General features: G+C 46.4%; 2 protein-coding genes across 9 annotated transcripts in view; one reads left to right on the forward strand and one right to left on the reverse strand.

Moving 5' to 3' along the window:
• Positions 1–17: 17 nt before the first annotated feature.
• SRRD (SRR1 domain containing) lies at positions 18–15527 on the reverse strand. Of its 3 annotated transcripts, none has more exons than XM_034639318.1 (7): positions 15339–15527; positions 5131–5171; positions 3476–3633; positions 3070–3168; positions 1244–1455; positions 744–789; positions 18–361 (listed from the first exon to the last, which is right to left on the reverse strand). In XM_034639318.1, exons 1-7 carry the CDS (start codon positions 15494–15496, stop codon positions 140–142), a joined length of 936 nt encoding a protein of 311 aa, XP_034495209.1. In that variant the 5' UTR covers positions 15497–15527; the 3' UTR covers positions 18–139. The 3 variants fall into 3 exon arrangements, with proteins under 3 accessions (XP_034495209.1, XP_002922826.1, XP_011227642.1); XM_002922780.4 differs by having other exon boundaries at positions 1244–1398; positions 3476–3735; positions 15339–15526; XM_011229340.3 differs by having other exon boundaries at positions 3476–3735; positions 15339–15526.
• The window catches only part of HPS4 (HPS4 biogenesis of lysosomal organelles complex 3 subunit 2), a 28757-nt gene continuing 24192 nt past the window's right edge, over positions 15524–20088 (forward strand). For 3 of the 6 annotated variants that reach the window (XR_004619203.1, XM_034639314.1, XM_011229339.3), the window contains exons 1-4: positions 15539–15614; positions 17091–17310; positions 17491–17621; positions 19302–19392. Coding sequence is in view for 5 of the 6 variants with exons in the window: in XM_034639314.1 (XP_034495205.1) it covers positions 17581–17621; positions 19302–19392 (132 nt within the window). In the remaining variant the exon portion in view is untranslated. Of the gene's footprint in view, positions 15615–16105; positions 16128–17090; positions 17311–17490; positions 17622–19301; positions 19393–20088 lie in introns of those variants that run through there. The other 3 variants (XM_034639315.1, XM_034639316.1, XM_034639317.1) reach the window with 3 other exon arrangements.

The raw sequence follows: 20088 nt of genomic DNA on the forward strand, positions 1-20088 counted from the left end.
TGAGGAGAACCGGACCGCGTGCTTCCCGTGCTCTGAGGCCTGGCCTGCGGCAAAGAAGGGGGCGCTCGCGCTCCCTCTGTGGCCACCCTCCCTGTCCTCTCTGGTGGCAGCTGCTTCTGCCGCACCAGCACCCAACACATCACCGCGAGTTCCAGTCAGTGGCTGAAGGATCTCTTGTCTGGTTCCTGATGATTTCAAGGTCCTCACAGTCCTGATAGTCCGGTTCTTCCCGAAACGCCCAAGTGTCTGTGGGGAGCTGTTGCAGCTTCTGTACAGGGAACCAGTGGACGGAGGTATCGTTGAATACGTCCGCGTACTGTGACGTCTCGGGCAGCTCGAGCTCCTCCAGTGCTTTTAAGATCTGAGCAGGAGAAGTCAAATGTAAAATACACGACCCTGACGGTCACAGTAAGCCCACAGTGCTGGGCGCCACGTAGGAGTCACCCCCAGGTCACCCTTTTCCAAGAGAAAGGACTAGGCTATGTTGACTTAAGTGCTTCTGTGATGAACTGGGAGCTCCAAGGGCAGGGAGTGTGCGGGACCGGTACCGACAATGAAGGACAGGTCCTTGCTTTCTGGAACACAGAGCTATCGAGAAAGCTCGCTGAGCGCAGTGACTTCACTCTGCCCGCATGAGCCCCCACGAGCTTCCTCCCGCACACGTGAAGACAGAAGTCACAGCACCGGGGAGATGGTCTGGTTGCACACCCTCTCCATCCCAGCCCCTTTGTCTACACAGATACCTTTGCAATGTAGGGATAGTTCTTCTGTAGAATCCTTGCCAGCAATCTAGAAATAAAAACCCAAAACAAGCCCAGCGTGATTAGGAGGTATGGGAGTGGTTTTATCGAACTTAAAGACATACAGAAAGACAAAGTGGTTTAAAGATAGCATACATTTTAAAAAGGAGGGGGAATGTGGAGTAGGTTCAATAATCCGTAGAAAATGTGAACGCCCCGTAAGCACCCCTTTCGTCAAGGGAGCAGTGACAGCGGACAACTAAGGCGTGTGCAGCTGAGGGAGCAAATGGTTCTGCCACTTTTAAAAAACACTTGTTTGCCTTCAGGGAAGGAAGGAATTCTCGAATTCTCGGCCAACAGACCTCCTTAACTCTAGCTTGACTCGGGGTTGCCGTCCTGTCTAGTAACCCTGTCCGCTTTCCTACAGACCAGCGTCTGCCGCGTGTGGGTCCGTCAGGAAGCCCCCCCACCCCGGCCCACAGGACCGTTGCGCGCTCCCTCACCTTTCCTCGAGTCCTCTGAAGCTGTTCCCAATGATGAGCATTTTGGCAAGGGCGTCTACCGACCAGTTACTCCACAGAAGGTTGTTGTACAGGGCTGTGCCGCAGTGGGGCATGTAGAAAACGGTGGGCTCGCCGCCGACGCTCCGGCATCCTTCCTGCGGGGCCGGCAGGCACGGTGAGCTGCGGTGGGAGCAGCTCCGATCTTCCCGGAGCTGGGGGGCACATCCGGGAGGCGCTGAGCGCTCTCACCACGCAGTAACGACAGCGTACTGAGGTGAGGGGACACACGTTAGCCACCCTGACTGTGCGCTTTCACCACACACACGTGTACCAAGTCATGTCGCATGCCTTAGACTTACACGAACTAATACGTCCGTTACAGCAGCGCCTTGGGAGGGAACCAGGACTGCGAGGGAGGCAAGCTGAAACCACGCGGACACGAACCCCTTCCTCTGCGAACACTTAGGTTATAATGTGGCCTGACGGAAATGTACAGATGATGTGGGCCTCACAGTCGGGAAATCGTGAGGTCCAGAGAGAACTTGTGTTTACTCAACAGATGTGTGTCCCATGAACACAGAAAGCTCTGGATCAGCAGAGGGGCTTCTTGGGTCCGTGACAGCAAGGGCAGAGTGGTGACAACGGTTACTGGCCCCATGGACTGTGCTCGGGAAGCCTCCAGGCCTCCCAGGTCCCTTTCTGCAGATGCCTATTGCAGTCAGTCCCTCCCAAATGTCCCCTGGGGGACACACTGCCCCTCCTGAGGACCGTGGCTCCAAAGCCGGACCCGAGGCAGGGACGCAGGCCCTGCCTCCCCTGGGCCTCTCCGCTCTGCACTCTCCTCCTCCCTTCTGTTCATCGCCAACAGGCAGGAGCCTGCCCGGGTCCATCCAGCCAACTCCTGGCGGACCTGCAATCCCAGAGCCGACCTAGGAAACCTTCCTCCAGCCCCTCACGCTGCGAGGAGTGCCCTCCCCTCTCTGTTCTGCTCACCACCTACTTGTTTACAGGCCACACGCCCTGATGGGATCCTGGGCTCCCTGGAGACCGGGACTGCATCTGTCTTGGCCTCCCTGCAAAGTCCTTGCCCGCTCAGGAAAGATGACGTGAATGGAGTGGCAGGGTTTCAGGGCCCCGCCAACATTGGTGAAGGAGTCTCTTCTCTCAGCGGGGCCTGATTTTTGGGTTTCATAATAATAAGATGGCCGTTTTGGAACACGGAGAGGGATCCAATGATTATTCTGTAATCCCCCCAGCAATGCAAAGTGGCTCGCGGGGGTGTGTGCCTACACTGGCTTCAGCCCCCTGCTGGTGAGATGAGCTTCCTCCGGGTCTCACAAATTTCACCTCCAGGGCGGAAGACCCCCCCCAGAGCTCACAGCCTGATGCTATGCATGTGACTGGGCTACCGTGCAGAGAGAGATTTCTGTCCCGTTCTAGGACGTCCCCTAGCACAGGGTAGATCCCAACCAGAAAGCCGTCATGCGAGGCACCGAGACTGTGTATCCTTTTATTTTTTAACACCAACAGTACCAACTCGGGAAATTATCAGAGGTTCCTGATTATGGGATTCTCAGTAGAATTTTGCAAGTATAACAGGTTTCAGTCCATGCCATTTGTGCCGTTTGGTTTTTTTGTGACAGGCACCACATAGGCCATGATGTGGGTCACTGATGCGTCCCCTATGGCAGGCGCCGGGAAGGCAAGTGAGCAGTGGGAGGGAACGGCGGCTACTGCAGACCAGGGGCGTCCATGGGGCACGGCCTGGGGCCCTCCTCGGGCAGCAATCACCCAGCCCTCCTGCTCCCCTTCCCCAAGCCACTCACCTCGTTCTCGCTGAGAACAGTCACACCGAGGCTATTCAGAACTGCGATTTCTAGTTGGCTAAACAGAGGATCGTACACCCAGCAGTGCCTTCTGGGAATCTGCGGAAGGGAAGAGTGAGTTCTATCAACCCAAAGACCTGTGCGTGTACTCTGGGAAGACCAAGGGAGGGGTGATCAAGAATCCAAAAATGTGGGGTGCCTGGGTGGCACAGCGGTTAAGCGTCTGCCTTCGGCTCAGGGCGTGATCCCAGCGTTATGGGATCGAGCCCCACATCAGGCTCCTCTGCTATGAGCCTGCTTCTTCCTCTCCCACTCCCCCTGCTTGTGTTCCCTCTCTCGCTGGCTGTCTCTATCTCTGTCGAATAAATAAATAAAATCTTTAAAAAAAAAGAATCCAAAAATGTACCCGGCACTTTTCCAGGAAGAGAAGCAAAAATGTGAGCTGGTGTCTAGCTGTGACGCAGGTGGCAAAGTTCCCGATGCCATAACACACACACTTCCAACGGCAGGTTCCCGGGACCGGGGTCTCTCCTGGGGTGGAGCCCGGAGTCACAGCAGACGTATCTGGCAAGGAGTCAAGATGCAGGTTTCTGAGGGCTTCCGCAAGAGTCCCCTCAGGGGCCTTCAGTTGTTCCAGATGTTTTGTAAGACAGCTGTTGATGGTTTCTGAAAGAGCAGGCCCGAACACAGTCAGAGGGCATGCTCTGACCCTGTGAGCCAAATCCTTCACAGAAGTCCACAGGCCCAGGGAGAAAAGGAGCAAGTCGGGAACACTTCAGCTCCTCAGGGAAAAGGCCGCAGGCCTCACCCCCAAACACGCCTGGGAGATACAGCCAGGCCCACCAGCATCACAGGCTGTCCCGGGTCCCTGCGTGCCCCCCCGTCCCCTGCCTGCAACCCGAGAATGTTCCAGCAAAGAAGCAGGCTTCATGTATGGGCACAGCTTCCACCCAGAACTCTACTGTGAACTGTGTCTCACTTGGTAGGAGGTACCTGGTACACGTGGCTTATGCTCTGAAGTACCTACTTTTTGGATTATAACAAAGAACAGAGGAACAGAGCTCTCAAAATCACACTATAAAAGGCTGGGAATCGGAATATTTAATGTGTAAAAAGTTCAAAGCAAAAAAAAAGGAAGGCTGGGGCTTTTGGAGTCTAATGAAAAACACTCTGTTTAAATCTTCTCACACGGCAGTGGGTTCTCGTCTCTCATTATACTGGCACTCAATTTATTTGAACAAATCTGTACACAAAACAAAAAGCAAAAGGCCATACGTCCCCAGTTCCCACAGTCAGACACCGATTCTCACTTAGTAGTAAAGCTATCTGTAAATACGAGCCCAGCTCGGAAAGGCTGCGGGCAGAGCTGGCTCTTCCAGTCCTTGCTGCTCCAAGTCCTGGAGGAAGCTTGTCAGAAGAAACTTGACAGCAGGTATCAAGCTTCTCACTGCCTGTCACTGAGTTAAGTCCACTTCTGGGAATAGGTCCTGAGAGGGTCATCCTGAATTTGGTAAGAGCTTTAAGCATAAAGGCACTCATCAAACAGTAATGTGTAAGAACAAAAAAAGAAAACCAAAGGAAACGAACTAAATGTCCCTCGATAAAAATTCTAACTGCTGTACGTTCCCTCCCCGTATTAACGTTTATGTTGCCACAGACTGTTTGGGAAGCGGTTAGAACCGCATGGAGACAAACAGGTCTACGTGGCAATGTCGAGGCAAAGAGCACGTGAAGAATAAATTTCAAAGACAGCGGAAGCGGATGTTGACGGCCTCCCGTGCCCAGGCAAGCAGTGTCCCAGGCACTTCACCGAACAGCCTCATTTAATCCTCAAAATTACAGCACAGTGTATGCACGCTCTCACCTCCCTTTCGCAGATACAGAAACTGAGGGTCAGGGCCAGTCAGTGCCAAGATACACAGCGGTGAGCAAGAAGTCAGAATTAGAACCCACCTCTGCGAAGAAAAACGTCACCAAATACGGACTGGACTCCTTTCTTTGCCCACATTCAGGCCCTCCTCCCACGCCCTCCACCCCCGGCTCTGGCCATCTGGTACCCACCTAGTGCCAGACTCCAGAAATCCGAAAGAAGCAGGTCCTTCCTGTTAAGAGAAAAAGGCATGGTCATCTCCCACCCTTCTCCGGGCCGCCCCCTCAGTGACCCTTCTCCCGACCACGAGCTGGGTGTAGGGAGGATGGGGCGCCCTCACACAGCACCTGGCCTGGCGTGGCGGGGGGGGGATCCATAGCGCCCATGTCCAGAGCAAGACTGCTGGTGCTCGGAGAGGGCAGAAGGGTGGCTAGAGGACATCCTGATTCCAGGGTCCCCTCTGGGTCTCTTCTGTATCCTCGGTCCACACCACAGGCTGGCACAGAGGCCGAGCTCCACGGATAGTTGCTAGATGCACAGATGGAGCCCCTCTGAGCTTTAGTTTCCTCACCTCTAGAATGGGGAAAAGAATCGTCCCTATCACGCAGGGTTCCAGAAGGGATCAAATGGGTCAACACACAGCAAGGGGCCTCGCACACAGCAGGGACTCAATAAACAGTCTTTCTTATTACAAATCACTCCAATATGAAAGTAAAAGGAGAGACGAAACCAGTGTCTGGGCTTTCTTTATTCGAGTCCACTGGCTGACACAAACCCAGAGCAGAGCACAGTCAACAGTGACTTAAAATGAACTCAACGGTTTTTCTGATCGAAAGACATACAGTGGATGAAAACACAATACCCACCCATGTGCCACCCACAAGAGACTCACTGTGGATGTAAGGACAACACAGACCAACAGTGAAGGGACAGAAAAGATATCCTGCGCAAGTGGGACCCAACACGGAGCTGGAAGAGCTATAATCTGACAAAATAGAATTCAACGCTGTTTAAACACATACCAAATTTGTGAGATGCAGCAAAAGTGGTTCTAAGAGGGAAGTTTATAGCGATACAGGCCTGCCTCAAGAAGCAAGACAAGTCTCAAACACACACCGTAACATGACACCTTGTGACCTGGAAAAGGAGAACAAAGGAAGCCCAAACTTAGTAGAAGGAGGGAAATAACAAAGATCAGAGCAGAAGTAAATGAAAGAGGGACTAAAAACCCAGAAAAGATCAGGGTGCCTGGGTGGCTGAGTTGATTCATCATCTGACTGTTGATTTCGGCTCAGTTCATGACCTCAGGGTCTTGAGATCAAGCCCCGCATCAGGCTCTGTGCTCAGTGTGGCATAGGGTTGGGATTCTCTCTCTCCCTCTGCCTCTACCCCTGTGAACTCTCTCTCTCTCACTCTGTCTAATAAATAAATAAATAAATCTAAAGAAAAAAAGACAAAATTGATCATCCTTGAGCTACACACACCAAGAAAAAAGAAAAGAGGAGACTTAAATTCAGAAATGACAGAGGGGATATTACAACGGATACCACAAGAACCCAAAGGCTCAAAGGGACTACTGTGAACACTATACAACAGCAATTTGGACAACCTCAAAGAATCAGCAATTTATTTGTTTTTATGTTTCAAGTTTGTATTTAAATCCTAGTTAGTTGGCACACCCAGGTGGCTCAGTCGGCTGAGCGTCCGACTCTTGGTTTCGGCTCAGGTTGTGATCTAAGGGTCCTGGGACCTAGCCCCACGTTGGGCTCCAAGCTCAGCATGGAGTCTGCTTGAGACTCTCTCTCTCCTCCTCTTTCTCTGCCTCATGCTCTCTCTCCCTCTCATATAAATAAATAAATATCTTAAAAATAAATAAATAAATAAATTCTAGTTAGTTAATATACATAGAATAATATTAGTTTCAGGAATAGAATTTAGTGATTCAACACTTAAAGCACCAGTGCTCATCATATCAGCAATTTTGAAAACCTCCCAAAAAAACAAATTCCAGGACTAGACACCTCCAATGGTGGATTCTACAATTCAGGGAAGAATTCATACCAGTCCTTCTCAAACTTTTCCAAAAAAACAGAAGAGAAAGCTTTCAAATTCATTTGCTGAGGCCAACATTACCCCGATACCAAAACCAGACAAGGACACCCCAAGAAAAGAAAATTACAGGCCAGTATCCCTGATGAACACAGATGCAAAAATGTGCAACAAAATACCAGCAAACCAAGTTCACCAATATGCTGAAAGGATCATATACTATGATCAAGTGGGATTTATTCCAGGAATGCAAGGATGGTTCACATGTGCACATCAATCAAGGTGATACATCACATTAACAACATGAAGAATAAATATCATGTGATCATCTTGAGAGATGCAGAGAAAGCATCTGACAAAATTTAATATCCATTTATGATAAAAATTCTCAATAGAGTGGGTATAGCAGGAACATACCTCAACATGATAAAGGCCACATATGACAAGCCCACAGACAACATCACATCCGAAAGTGAAAAGTTTCAGCTCTTACTATTTCCTTAAGATCCTCTAGGTTAGGAACCTTCCAGATCTTTCCTTGCCACTTTTACTCAACACAGTATATTGGAAATCCTAGGCAGAGCAATTATGCAAGAAAAATAAACAAAAGTCATCTAAATTGGAAAGAAAGAAGTAAAACTGTCACGATCTGCAGGTCACATAGTATCTAAGGAGAGCCTTAAAGACTCCACTGGAAAACTGTTCCAACTAATGACTGAATCCAGTCAAGGTACAGGAAACAATATCAATACACAAAAATCTGTTGAGTTTCTATACACTAACAATGAACTATCAGAAAAAGAAATTAGGAAGATAATCCGACCTGCAGTTGCATCAAAAAGAATAAAATACCCAGGAATAAACTTCACCAAGGAGGTGAAAGCCTATATACTGAACACTGCAAGATGTTAAGGAAAGAAATTGAAGACAACACATGCAAATGGAAAGTCATTCCATGCTCATGGACTAGAAGAATTCATAGTGTTAAAATGTCCACATTTCCCCAAACCATCTACAGATTCAATGCCATTCCTATCAAAATTATAATTGCATTTTCACACAGAAATAGAACAAAGGATCCAAAAATTGATATGAAGCCACAAAACAGCCAGAGCAATCTGGAGAAAGGGGAACAACGCTAAAGGTATCACACTCGCCGATTTCTGACTATTACAAAGCTAGAGTAATCAAAACAATCTAGTGTTGGCATAAAAATAGACACGCAGATTACCAGAACAGAAGAGAGAGCCCAGAAGGAAACCCACACATATATTGTCCAATATCTTATGACCAAGCAGCCAAGAATATACAAGGGGGAAAGAATAATCTCTTTACTAAATGGTGCTGGGAAAACTGGCCAGCCCCATGCAAAAGAATGAAACTACACCACTATATTAAACCAGACACAAACATTAACTCAAAATGGATTCAAGACTTGAATATGAGACCTGGAACCATAAAACTTTTAGCAGAAAACACAGGGGAAAAGCTACTTGACATAGGTCTTGGTAGTGATTTTTTTAAACCTGATATCAAAAATAAAAACAACAACAACAACAAAACGTGTGGGACTACATCAAACTAAAAAGCTTCTGACCAGCAAAGGAAACCATCAACAAAGTAAAAAGGCAACCTACTGGATGGGAAAACATTTACAAATCATATATCTGATAAGGGGTTAATATCCAAAATATAAAGAACTCATGCAACTCAATAGCAAAAAAAACCCAAAAACAAAAACAAAACAAAAAACCCCCACAAACAATCTAATTAAAAAATGGGCAGATCCAAATAGACATTTTTCTAAAGAAGACATACAGATGGTCAACATGAACGTGAAAAGAATGTTCAACATCATTAATCATCAGGGAAATGCTAATCAAAAGCAGAATGAGACACCACTTCACACCTGTTAGAATGGCCACTATCAAAAAGACAAGAAATAACAAGTACTGGTGAAGATGTGGAGAAGAGGAAAACCCTTGTGCACTGTTAGAGGGACTGTGGATTGGTGTGGCCACTATGGAAAACAGTACAGAGGTTCCTCAAAAAAAATTAAAAATAGAACGACCATGTGATCCAGCAATTCCCCTTCTGAGTATTTATCTGAAGAAAATGAAAACACTAACTCAAGAGGGTATATGCACCCCTGTGTTCACTGCAGGATTATTTACAACAATGAAAATATAGAAACAACCTAAGTGCCCATCAGTGGATGAATGGATAAAGAAACTGTGGTATATACACACAATGGAGTATTACTCGACCGTAATAAAGAATGAAATCTTCCCATTGGCAACATGGATGGGCCTTGAAGGCATTATGCCAAGTAAAACAGGCCAGACAGGAAGACAAATACTATAGATCACTTACATGGGGAAAATTAAAACAAAACAAACAGAAAACTGAGCTCACAGATACAGAGAACAGATGGGTGGTTGCCAGAGGTAGGGAGCTGGAGGTGGGAGAAATGGGTGAAGGGGTCAAAGGAAAAAGAAAACAAGCCCAATTATAGCATCTTATTTTTTTTTTAATTAAGTAAGCCGTACCCTCAACGTGGCTCAAACTCATAACCCTGAGATCAAGAGTCGTATACTCCACCGACCAAGCCAGCCGGGGGCCCTCAATTATAGCGTCTTCTGATGCTCAATGTTTGGAGAAAGGCTAAAGTGATTTCATCTAAGATATTATTTGGTATACTTGAAAAAAAAAAAGAAAGAAAGAACGAACGAATGAACGAACCCAGACTTCAGAGTCATACACTCAGGTCTGTATTTGGTTCCAATATTTACTATGATATTGAGCAAGTTTCTTAACCTCTTTTGTGCCTGTGTTTCCCCAACTCTGAGGATAATACGAATATTTACTTTTAGAATAGCCTTTATTTTTAAAAAAATTTTAAGAATAGTTTTTAGAATTAAATGAGATAGAGGTCACTTAGAATAGTACCTATGACAGTAAGCCTTCAATAAATATTATTTAAAAAAACAAAACAAAACTTATTCTGGGGGTGCCTGGGTGGCACAGTTGGCTAAGCAACTGACTCTTGCTTTCAGCTCAGGTCATGATCTTGGGGTCCTGGGACAGAGCTCCAGGTCAGGCTCTGCGCTGCTGATTTCTCCTTTCTTTCTTTCTTTCTTTTTTTTTTTTTTCTTTCAAGTTTTCAAGAAGGAAATTGGAAACTCACAAACATGGAGATAAAACAACGGGCTACTGAAGAACCAATGGGTCCATGAGCAAATCCAAAGAGAAACCAAAACATACTTTGAGACAAATGAAAATGGAATACGACATAACAAAATTTATGGAATGCAGCAAATGTGGTTCCAAGAATGAGGCACCTGGCTGGCTTAGTTGGTGGAGGGTTGTGACTCTTGACCTTGTGGTTGTGAGTTTGAGCCCCACATTGGGCAGAGAGCTCACTTTAGTTTTTTGGCTTATTTTTAAAGATTTCGTTTATTTATTTGACAGAGATAGACAGAGAGAGATTGAGCACAAGCAGGGGGAGTAGCAGGCAGAGGGAGAGGGAGAAGCAGGCTCCCCCTGCTGAGCAGGGAGCCCCAGGGCTTGATCCCACCACCTGAGCCAAAGGCAGATGCTTAACCAACTGAGCCACCCAGGTGCCCCCTAGAGCTTACATTAAAAAAAAAAAAAAAAAAAAAGTGGTTCTAAGAGGGAAGTTCATAGTGATACAGGCCTACCTCAAGAAACAAGAAACGCCTCAACTAAGCAACCTAACTTTACACCTCAAGGAAAGAGAAAAAGAACAAAGGAAGCGCAAAGTTAGCAGAAGAAAGGAAGTAACATACCAGAAGAGAAATAAGTGAAATACAGACTACAAAGACAATAGAAAGATCAACAAAAGTAAGAGCTGGTTTTTTGAAAAGAACAAAGCTGACAAATTTTCAGCTATACTCAAGGTAAAAAAAAGAATGAGGCTCATAATCAGAAATGAAAGCGATGTTCCCACTGATACCACAGATATACAAATGCTCATAAGAGACTACTATAAACAATTACACCCCAACAAGTTGGACAGCCTTCAAGAAAAGGAACATAGAACCCTCCAAGACTGAATCCCTAAGAGACAGAAATTTCTGAATAGACCAATTACCAGTAGAGAGATTAAATGAGTAATCAAAACCTTTCAACAAATAGAAGTCCCGGACCAGATGGCTTCACTGGTGAATTCTACCAAATATTCAAAGAAAAATGAATACCAATCCTTCTCAAACTTTTCCACAAAAACAAGAGGAACGAATGCTTCCCAACTTATTTTACAAGGTCAGCATTGCTCTTATCCAAACCAGCCAAGATGCCACAAGAAAAGAAAATTACAGACCAGTATCTGTGATGAACATAGATATAAAAATCCTCAACAAAATATCAGCAAACCGAATCAACAATAAAATAAGAGGATGATCAAGTAAGATTTATTTCAGGGATGCGAGGGTAGTTCAGCATCCACAAATCAATCAAAGTAATCTGCCGCATTAACAAAATAAAGGATAAAAATCATATGACCGTCTCAACGATGCAGAAAAAGCATTTGACAAAATGCAACACCCATTCGATAAAAGCTCTCAACGAAGCAGGTATACAGAGAACGTAACTCAAGAAAGGCCATACAGGAGAAGACATCATATTCAGTGGTGAAAGCTGAAAGCTCTTCCTCTAAGATCAGGAACAAGACAAGGATGCCCCCTCTTGCCACTTTGATTCAACATACAGTTCGCGCTTGAACGATGCGGGGATTAAGGGTGCCAAACCCCCGTGCAGTTGAAAATCTGAGTATACTTTTGACTGCCCCAGCCTACCGTTGACCAGAAGCCTTACCAATAACACAAAGAGTTGATTAACATATATTTTATGTTATAGGTATTATATACTGTATTCTTACAACAAAGTAAGCTAGAGGGAAAAAATGTGATTAAGAAAATCCTGAAGGAGGGGCGCCTGGGTGGCTCAGTTGCTAAGCGTCTGCCTTCGGCTCAGGTCATGATCCCTGGGTCCTGGGACGGAGCCCCGCATCAGGCTCCCTGCTCAGCGGGAAACCTGCTTCTCCCTCTCCCGCTCCCCCTGCTGGTGTTCCCTCTCTTGCTGTGCCTCTCTGTCCAATAAAATAAATAAACTCTTTAAAAAAAAAATCCTGATGGAGCTGGAATGTATTATGCTAAGCAAAATAAGACAGTCAGAGAAAGACAAATACCATATGATTTCACTCCTGTGGAATTTAAGAAATAAAACACATCAACAAATGGGAGGAGGAATACAAAGAAAAAAGAGAGAGGGAAACAAAGTATAAGAGACTCTTAATGATAAGAGAACAAACTGAGCGTTGATAGAGGGGAGGTGGATGAGGGATGGGCTAGCTGGGGGATGGAGATTAAGGAGGGCACATGTTATGATGAGCACTGGGTGTTGTATGTAAGTGATGAATCACTGAATTCTCCTGAAACCAATATTGCACTGTATGTTAACTAACTAGAATTTAAATAAATTTTAAAAGATAAAAAAAGTCCTAAAGGATAATACATTTACAGCAATGTCTGTATTTACTGAGAAAAACCCATGTATTAAGTGGACCGCACAGTTCAAACCCACGTTGGCCAAGGGTCAACTGCAGTACTGGAAATCCTAGCCAGAGCAATTACACAAGAAAAATAAAGAAATAAAAGACATCCAAATTGGAAAGGTAGAAGAAAAGGTCACTATTTTCACATAACGTGATATTGTATGTAGAAAACACTAAAGACAACACCAAAAAACTATTAAAATAAATAAATTCAGTGAAGTTGCAGGATAAAGAATACATAAAAATCTGCTGCATTTTAAACACTAATAATGAACTATCAGAAAAATAAATTTAAAAAAACAATCACATTTACAGCTGCATCAAAAAAACCCCAAATACTTAGGGATAAATTTAACCAAGGAGGTGAAAGCCTATATACTGAAAACAACAAGACACTGAGGAAAGAAACTGAAGACAACACACGTAAATGGAAAGACATCCCATGCTCATGGACTAGAAAAATTAATAGTGTTAAAATGTCTATATTACCCAAAGCCATCTACAGATTCAGTGCATTTTTCTGTCAAAATTCCAATGACAATCTTCACAGACATAAGGTGAAGGATCTTTAAAATTTGTATGGAACCACAAGAGAGCCTGGATAGCCAAAGCCATCTTAAGAAAGAACAAAGCTGAAGGCATCATGCTCCCTAGTTTCAAACTCTATTACAAAGCTCTACTGATTGCTGGCATACTGGCATAAAAACAGACACACAGATCCCCAGAACAGAAGAGAGAGCCCAGAAGTAAACCCACACATCTATGGTCCAGTACCTCATGACAAAGGAGCCAAGAATACACAAGGGGAAAAGAACAGTCTCTTTACTAAATGGTGCTGGGAAAACTGGACAGCCACATGCAAAAGAATGAAACTGCTCCACTATCTTACACCGACACAAAAATTAACTCAAAATGGATTAAAGACTTGAATATAAGACCTGAAACCATAAAACTCTTAGCAGAAAACACAGGGGAAAAGCTGCTTGACATAGGTCCTGGCAGTGATTTTTTTGGATCACACTCTAAAAGCAAAGGCAACAAAAGCAAAAGTAAATAAACGAAACTACACCAAACTAAAAAGCAAAGAAAATCACCAACGAAATAAAGAGGCAACCTACCGCCTGGGAGAAAAGATTTGCAAATCATATATCTGATAAAAGGTTAAAATCCAATATATATATAAAGAACTCATACAGCTCAATAACAACAACAAAAAACAATGTGATTAAAAAGTAGAAAGATTATCCAAATGGATATTATCCAGAGAAAACATACAGAGAGCCAACAGGTACGTGAAAAGATGCTCATCATTAATCATCAGGGAAAAGCAAATCGGAACAACAGGAGATATCACCTCAAACTGGTTAGAAAGGTTAGTATCAAAAAGACTAGAAAAACAAACATTAGCGAGGATGTGGAGGAAAGGGAACCCTGGTGCCCTGCTGGTGGGAACGTAAGTAGGTGCAGCCACTGTGGAAAACAGTATGCAGACTCCTCAAAAAATTAAAATTAGAACTACCCTACAATCTAGCAATTTCTGTTCTGGCCATTTATCCAAAGAAAACAAAAACACCTATTTGAAAAGATATGAAACCCCATGTTCATTGCAGCATTAGAAGATTAGCATTACAAGAGCTGGGTTCTTCTCTACTCAGAACAGTGGGCACTGCATCACACGTAGGGGTCCAGGAAGAGGCAGGGAGTTCCTGGGGGGATCCTGAAGAAGTTGAGGACGAATAACAATGCAGGGTGTACGGAAACTGCCTTACAGGTTTTCCAAATCCCTGGGCATGTTCCATCTCAAAGGTTCCTTTTGAGATCCTACCAAAAGTCGCTGCTGCTGTCTACTCAGGCTCAGTTGGCTGGGCGGCCAACTTCTTTAATTCAGTGGTAACCTCTGTGTCATCACTGTCTCTTGACCCTAATTCTGGGGGAGAGGAACACATAAAATTGGTTTAATTCCTCTCAGGTGGGATGGTCCTTCAGCGGCTCATCTGAATCACTAACAAACGCTGTTACTACGCCCTTAAAGGACCGCAAATGAATAAAGACAATAATAACAAAAATAGGTAACATTTATTCCTCTGTGTTAGGCACTGATCTAAGCTGTAAGGTTCAGGGCAAAGCATGGAGGCATGAGGGTTTGGGATAAGCCCCATTAATGGAGAGCTCTGAAGCACAGGTTTTGGAGCTGAAAAGACAGGAGCTTGAAATCTGATCCCAAACGTTATCTGTGTTTCTAAGACTCAGAGCTCTGTCAGGACCCTAGCTGACTGAGATGTTCAAACTGATTAAGTGTGTAGAATGCTTAAGCCAGTGGCAGGCACACAGCAGCTCCTCAATGAACTAATGATGGTAATCATGAGAATGACAATCACGTTGGTGTTCCTTTCCCAGAGCTAGCAATAACAATAACCAATACTGCTATAATATTAATACCACATGCTGGTACTGCGTTTACCCCGCGCCAGGCACCGTGGTTTGCATTTAGTGTCAAAGCGGGTTATATTAACTATTTCACTAAATCCTCAAAACAAGCCTATACAGGTACTATTTTCAGGTCCATATCTCAGCTAAGAAAACGGAGCCACGGAGATCACATACCTTGCCCAAGGTCACGCAGCTTAAAGTGCAATAACAGGAATGACAACCTTTACTATGATACAGTCTGTAACAAGCTCCTTACCTCCGTTAAATTCGCCCAGTAACCCTAAGTTCTGCCCATTTACAGATGGCGAGACTGAGACTCGGTCCCAGGGCCGTGCCTGCACTCACCTGGCCTCCCGGATACGAAGAAGCACGACTCCGCAGTCCGCCTCGGGATCGGCCTCCGGGTCCGGCGCCGCTGCCTCTCTGCCCCGAGAGGGGCGCGGGGCAGAGCGCCTTCTCCTCCGCGGAGCTGCCGTCTGCCAGGGTTCCAGAGCCGCCGCCATGGCCCTCTGACGTCACCAGCGCGACGCTGGACGTCATCACCGCGCGCCAAGCTCTCGCGGAATTGTAGGGGGCGGTAGGTGTGTTGGCGCGCGATCCTGGGGTCTCTCCGCCGCGCGCGTAGGTACCGGGCGGCGGGAGCTGCCGGCGTCCCACTGCCGCCCACACTGCGGGGCCGGCCCGAACCTCGGGCTGTCGGGCTACTCTGGCGGTGGGCGGCGCGGGGATACGGGGGGGGGGGCGCGCGAGACCCTGGCCGACAGCGCCTCTTGGCGGCTCCTCCGCTCCGCGATCGGGCCCCGGTGGACACCCCCACCAGCCTCCCCATTTTGCTCACAAATTCCCAGCCCCCTGGAGCTGAGGCCAGGCATGTCCCAGTGCCCTTAGCCTGTACCCAATTGCAGTGGTTAGCGCCCCTTTTCCTGGCCCGCTGACTCACAGAGGCCACTTCCTACACCACCACCTTCCTGCCTCCAAGCCATTGCGGGCCACTTCTTGGCTCCCTCCGGTCGTTACTGCAACTTCCCAGGCTGCCAGAGCCTTCTCCGGACACATCCCAGCACATGCCATACCCCAGGGACATTACCGGCCTCTTCTGGACGTTTCAGAGATAAGAGCGTGGACCTTGGCAGCGTAGGGCCCAGTCCTCTGGGAAGGAGGGATAGGGGGTTTCAGCCTGCTGTCCTTGATTCCAGTAGCTTCCTTGCCCCTCCACAGGAATCCCATGAATATGGCCCCATAGAGGGCTCACCTCAAGATATCTAAAACTGAGAGATTTTATAGTTCTCAAAGAGTCACTGGGGTCCTCTCTAGGTACTTCTCTCTAGGAAAGGAGCTTTAAAAAGCCCCTGTATTCCCAGGAGGACGAAAGATGGTGAGCAAGCATTTGAAACCCGGTCTCTGGGACATCAAGCTTGGACAAAGTCACCATGGAAATACAGTTCTGAAGGGACCAAGGGGTTCTCTTGTGGAAAAATTAAACCCTGTTTTGTTTTTCTGGAGGGTTATCCAGACTAGTGTGGGGAGGTTACTGGGAGGCCACTTTTAGCTTCATGGAAGGATAAAGTTAACCCTATGAGCTGCCTGTGTCTCTGGAGGGAGTAAGCCAGAGACAAGGTAATTTTTGAAGAGTGCAAGAGATAAGAGTAAATGATGTCAGGGACCCTTCTGACTGTGAAATTCCATGATACTTAATCGTCTGTTGGAATTTGAAAGCCACTTGTTAAACTCCCATTTTGTTTTGAAAACTTGCCCAGCTCTGGAATTCATGTTCAGATTACTTTTGAGCTGTCAAGGTGACAGTTCCTTAATTTGGGTTCCATTATTACTGCGACAACGCCTTATTTGTCTAGCTGTCCTTGGCACACAGAGCCTATTCACGCTAGTTACTTAATTTTATCTTCTGTGAGGCATAACTTTTCAAAGAGACTGAGGAAGTTACTCTGAAGTCCTGCAGCACTCTCTCTTTTGTTCTGAAACACAATTTTTCAACTTTCTAGAAGACTCTGTTTGAAGTATACCATTTGCCTAACCCAGCTGGGTCACATGCTCTCTCATGGGTTTCTGAAATAATCTATTCCCTGTGGTTTATTTTAGGACCAAGGCACTGATGTTTGAACGGGAGGCTTCCCAGTGTTGAAAAGAATCTTCAGAACGGCTTTGAACCAGACACGCTAGGAATCTCTTCAGGACACCGCCTTCAGCATGCATCTCCCGCTCTGGGCTTTCCTGGCCAGGAGCTTTTTGAAGAGGTCGTGCTGCAGAGAGCCCGAATGCTGATGCTCGTGGAACCAGCTTAGTGGATTCCATTTTTCCGGTAGCATTCTCTTGCTTTATTATATATTGTCTCTCAGAGTTCTAAGAGGTGTGGAGGTATTCAGGGCCATGAAGAGCCTGCGGGGAAGGAATTAGCACTTTCATGCTGAATGAAAACCAAGCAGGTGACAGTTGTGGCTGAAAACATTTAAACCTTTCGCATCTGGGTTTCCTGGACCAGACACAGAGAGGAGCAGTCGCTGGTGGGGCGCAAGAAGCGATCCTAGACGAGAGAACCCGAATAAATAGAATGAGTGCGACAGGCAAGTAAATGGCCACCACTACCTCAACAGAGCTGACATCAGCCTCCTGGTGAGTAGCAAGGCCTGCGTGGCTTACTTCCTGCTGGGCTGCTGGACCCATGTTTTGGATTAACTGAAAATCCCCAGCCAGGCTGTCTTGATTTCACTGGCAGGGGGTGGGGGTGGGGGATAAAAGGCATTTTTTTTTTCTCTGAGCAGGCTAATCAAGCATGTGAGCATTTCTCTCCAGAGCTGCCGGGTTGTGACCTTGCAGTGTTGGAGCGAGTCGAGCATTGCTGGTAGACTGTGGAAAAGATGGCCATGGCCAGGTCACGCAGCCGGCTCTGATGACAGTGTGAGCGCTGTAGCGATAAGGGACAAGAAATGGCTGCAGTATGGGAGCCCCATCACTAGTAGAGGCTTGGCCAGTCTGCCTCTTGAAGGGTGTTCCACAATGTCTGCTTGAAACGCAGTTCCCTTCTCAGCCCCAACTGGGTTAAGCCTCTCTTGTCAGTTGCTTCAGCAAACATTTCATTGAGGAATGAAAGCAAAAGGCATGGTTTAAATAGAATGAGCAGGACTTGGTGACCGGTTATGTGCGCAGAAGGCACAAAGAGTCGTTCAAAATGACACCCCGGTTTTCTTTTGTGTGCCTGAGTGAGAGCATAAGGAGCGGGTAAACGGGGTCCGGCAGTGGGATTTCTGAATGGAGTTTGACACGTTTTTGAGGCTTTTTGATCTGGACTTGCCCTGTGCTAGAAACAGAGTTCCCACTTGTCATCACGAAGAGAAAGTGGGAGCCAAGGAGGGTGGTAGGGGGAGGGTGAAGAGCCAGGGAGAAGAATGCGGGTGACAGAGTGGTGCCAGCTTCTCCTCCTTACGCTCTAGCCTGATGGCTGTGCTTTCAGAGAGGTAAAACCCAGGCCCAGCCTTAGGGGAGTCTGCTCTGTGGTCTTAAACAGGTTAGTTGCAGTTACACTGCAGAGTAGACTGTAAGAATCCTTTGCGAAGAACGGAGGGTTATGGAAAGTGAGACGAGAGATTCCTGTGTGTGGAGGAAATCAGAGGTTTGATGAAGGGTTGTGTCAGAGTTATTCTTAACATACTGTTAGGGTTTTCCAGGCAGAGAGGGGTTCCGGGCTCCGCTGTGAACTCTCATGAGCCCCATTTTCCCATTATAGACTCCCTAGCCTGCACTGAAACTGTATGTTTACTGTCTCCCTTTTACCGCCACGGCCCCAGGTCTGGCGGAGGGAGAGCACACCGTGGGGCCTCATTTACTGCTTGTTAAATGAATGCGTGAATTTCTGATCCAAGGGGTATTTCTGGAGATCATCGTGCCCAGCAGTTGTGAACAGGGCAGCTAGGACGTCCGTAACTAATTTTATTATCAGAGCCTTAAAAGACAGCATAGCAAACCCTGTATTTGTATGGTGAAGGGTCCGTGTCTCAAACAAGAGATGGCCCTGGGTGCTCTGTCTTCCTCCAGCCACTCTTCGGCCTTTTCGGCCAGACCAGACCTCCTGACGGCTGGATAGAGGCATATTTTTAGTTTGACTGGACAGCACTCATGAAATGGTTTTTCTTATCTCTTTGTAACTACTGGGTTCTTTCTCTTCTGGGGCCACCAGAAGGCTTCTCAACCACTGAGTAGTGAGCCCATCTCGCGCTGGGAGAGAGGAAGCTGTGTTTTAAAATGCCTTGATCACTGGATGAAAGGAAACATGGCTCCATTCTGTTCCCTTGCCAGGTGGAATTATTTTTTCCTGTATGATGGTTCAAAGGTAAAGGAAGAAGGAGATCCAACAAGAGCTGGCATTTGTTATTTCTACCCTCCTCAGGTAAGCGCCACCGCGGGTTACTCTTCTGTGGGGCTCCTACTGCCTCAGAGTGATGGCTTTGCAAAAATACAGCAATTTTCTGTCTGCCTCCCCTTGCTCCCAGGTTTTGATGGGCTCATTTGAAACACTTTTTAGAATTTTTTAATTTTTAAAAATTTCTTTCTTTCTTTCTTTTTTGGAAACACTTTTTCTTTTTAAGAGATTCTTTGAGAGAGAGAGAGAGTGAGTGTGCGTGTGTGTTGGGGAAAGGGCAGAGAGAGAGAGAGAATCTCAAGCAGGTTCTCCTCTGAGCCTAGAGCCCAGCTTGGGTCTCTGTCCCGCAATCCCAAGGTCATGACCCAAGCCGAAACCAAGAGTCGGATGCTCAACAAACTTAGCCACCCAGGCGCCCCTAAAACACTTCTATTCAAACACGTACAAAAGCAGAGAGGAGAGTATCACAAGCCCAGCCAGTTAATTAGTGATAACAGTGTCTTAATATCATGTGATTCTGTCTGTATTCCAATTTTGCCTTCCTGTCTTAGAGGTTACTTAATCAGACGTTGCTCCTTCTGTTCCTCCCACCCTCCTTCCCTCTCCACCTCCCCCCCGGCACTTCCTAGTCATGAGCCAAACAAGGTCCACACATTCCACTTGCTTCTTTTGTATCTTGAGTCTCTTTTACTGTGTACCACTCCTCAGCCACCCACCCACCCA

Source organism: Ailuropoda melanoleuca, chromosome 12 (assembly GCF_002007445.2).
Source record: "Ailuropoda melanoleuca isolate Jingjing chromosome 12, ASM200744v2, whole genome shotgun sequence".
Classification (NCBI taxonomy): Eukaryota; Metazoa; Chordata; class Mammalia; order Carnivora; family Ursidae; genus Ailuropoda; species Ailuropoda melanoleuca.

Coding starts and splice junctions, on each gene's coding strand:
- SRRD (XM_011229340.3), bottom strand. CDS start 15,496: ATGGCGGCGGCTCTGGAACCCTGGCAGACGGCAGCTCCGCGGAGGAGA. Junction 3,736..5,130: donor TTTCTGGAGTCTGGCACTAG/GTGGGTACCAGA, acceptor CTGCTCTTTCAG/AAACCATCAACAGCTGTCTT. Junction 790..1,243: donor TTCAGAGGACTCGAGGAAAG/GTGAGGGAGCGC, acceptor TTTTATTTCTAG/ATTGCTGGCAAGGATTCTAC.